The sequence below is a fragment of the Saprolegnia diclina genome (genome assembly GCF_000281045.1).
Source record: "Saprolegnia diclina VS20 unplaced genomic scaffold supercont1.23, whole genome shotgun sequence".
NCBI classification, from domain to species: domain Eukaryota; phylum Oomycota; class Saprolegniomycetes; order Saprolegniales; family Saprolegniaceae; genus Saprolegnia; species Saprolegnia diclina.
This window is the reverse complement of record NW_008246090.1, coordinates 624,212-626,406: the sequence shown is the minus strand read 5'-3', so window position 1 is coordinate 626,406 and position 2,195 is coordinate 624,212. Positions and strand designations below refer to the sequence as shown.

General features: G+C 61.0%; 1 protein-coding gene across 1 annotated transcript; it reads right to left on the bottom strand.

Annotated features, from left to right (window-relative positions):
* Nucleotides 1–27: 27 nt before the first annotated feature.
* On the bottom strand, nucleotides 28–2,109 carry SDRG_08002 (hypothetical protein; the record flags this gene model as incomplete). The annotated part of the gene is made up of 2 exons (XM_008613868.1): nucleotides 82–2,109; nucleotides 28–34 (listed from the first exon to the last, which is right to left on the bottom strand). The coding sequence occupies exons 1-2, from the start codon at nucleotides 2,007–2,009 to the stop codon at nucleotides 28–30; spliced, it is 1,935 nt and encodes a 644-aa protein (XP_008612090.1). The 5' UTR covers nucleotides 2,010–2,109.
* Nucleotides 2,110–2,195: the final 86 nt, after the last annotated feature.

Below are 2,195 nucleotides of genomic sequence, written 5' to 3'. Positions count from 1 at the left end.
CCAAACGCGGGGGTTGCCAGTGCCATTTCAGACGCTCCCAACGTCGTCAGTAGCGCCTTGTTGAATGCATTCGCCAAAAACGCATGTGTGCCCGTCGTGTTGAACGCTTCCCAGCCAAAGTCGTTGGCGAGGGACGTTGTGAGCGCGCCGACGTACGCCGCATTGGCGTACACGGTGCAAACAAGGTAGGCGACCGCCGCCAACACGTGCGTGTAAACGTACCAGCGCGTCGGCTCGGTGAGATGCGCCTGCATTGGCGCCGGCCCCGCGACAGGCGCGTCGGCGTCAAAGGGCGCGACAGTGTTAACCTTCAAAATGTTGCTGCTTCGCACCACGAGCAGCCGCCAGAGCTTGATGTCAAACGCATACGACGTGCCGTGCCACTGGACGTAGCACAAGCCGCAAAGAGCTGCGGTCGCGGCGCTGAGCCGGCCCACGTCGCTGCGCATCGCGACAAGTGCAAGCGGCAAGAGCGGGTGGGCAGGCACCGCTCGAGGTTGGCGACGCGTGCGCACCCACCCAAGAATCGCGCTGCAGAGGACGACGCCGATCTGGGCAAGGCACAGCAGCACGAGTCGGTCCACGCGGCCAATGACCACATTGCCGCTATCGCAGTAGAGCATCGAGTCCATATTTTGCATGTGGCAGGACCGTGTGAGCGTGGCCGAGATCTCGACGGGGGCGACCACATCAATGGCGACGACAAGGCACCATGTTAGCGCGAGTGCGCCAAGGCCATAGCGTACAAAGTAGCAAAATGTGATCGGCAAGAGCACGCCTTGGAGAGCGTAGCTTAGCCAAAGCGCGTCGCTGCTCAAGAGCATCGAGTAAAAGAGCGATCGACGGCGGGGCACGAGGCGTGCAACACTGGGAAATGGCGAGGCCACTTCCACCGTTGCCGTCGCCAAACACGCCATCGCAGCGACGCCCCGTAGCAGAAGTACATTGCGGCTCATCCAAACCGCGCTGAGGGCGGGGGTTGCAAAGACCCAGTGCGTCGGCACGTACTTCACGTGGCATGTACGCGTGTGCAACACGAGTGCGACCAGCGCGAGGCAAGCGTACGTCGAGGACACACTGGCCACGACCAGCCAGAAGAACGACCCGATGGCCATCGACGGCGCCGGTGGCACTGGTGCTGGGATCGGTACATAGAACGTCGAGAGGACGTTGAGTGACTGGACGTCGCCTTGGATCGAAAGAGCTTCGCGATCGTGCATCGCATAGTCGAAGAGTGCCATGTGACCAAAGAAGAGCCAAGACGGGTCGAGCATCAGGAGCCTCTCCAGCGTAATGCCACGAGGGCTGCGCAAGACGAGCTGTGGGAAGCCGAGCTCAAGCGGCTCGAGCGCGGCGACGTTGACCGCCGACACGTTGGGGCACAGCGCAGCCCGTAGCTGCTCTGCAGCGTCCAAGGCGGCGATGCATGCTACCGCGTCGTGGTCGTGTCGGCCTTGGGCACAAAAGAAGGACTTTGCATATGCTATTGGCGTCAGTGTCAGCGCAAAGACGGTATTGAGGCCGCGCAAGGGCACGCTGAGCGGCTCTTGGCTGCTGCACACGTCGTTGAACCCAAACGTTTCTTGCACAAAGGGCAGTGCGCGGTTGTTGCCGCAGAAAAAGTGGCCAAAGTACTGCGACCTCGTGTCTTGGGCCCACACGGCAGGCTGCACCTCGATCGTCGCCATGCTTGCCTGGAAGAGCTCGTGAAGCGTGCGGTTGCGTGCTATGCGCGCTACGGCGTCGCGATGGAACGCTCGCACGTGCTGGCGCCACGCGGACGGCGGTGGCAGCCAGATCGCATCAATGGCGCCAAGCGGGCCAATCGCTGCGTGCACGACAGCGTTCAAGGCCGAGAGCGGGTACCCCTGGATGCTGGCTTCAATGGCCAACGGCGCCACATGGCCAAAGAAGCTCGGCGTGTTGCGGATAAGGCTCGTGTTGGTAGGAATAAAGTACATGTCGTTGTAGAGCAAGTTGTACAAGATCATGGTGGTCCGCACCGGCATCAAATTGCGTAGTCGAATGGTTTTGAGCGGAAAGCTACTGCGACGCCCCAACGCATTTTCAATCGAAATGGATTCGTCCAGACCTAACGAGACACCCGTGCCGTACTGCAGTGTAAAATGAGAGAACCCGAGGCGCGACCAAAGTGCAATCTCGTCGGCAACGCTGCCCGGCACATGCCTGTCCAA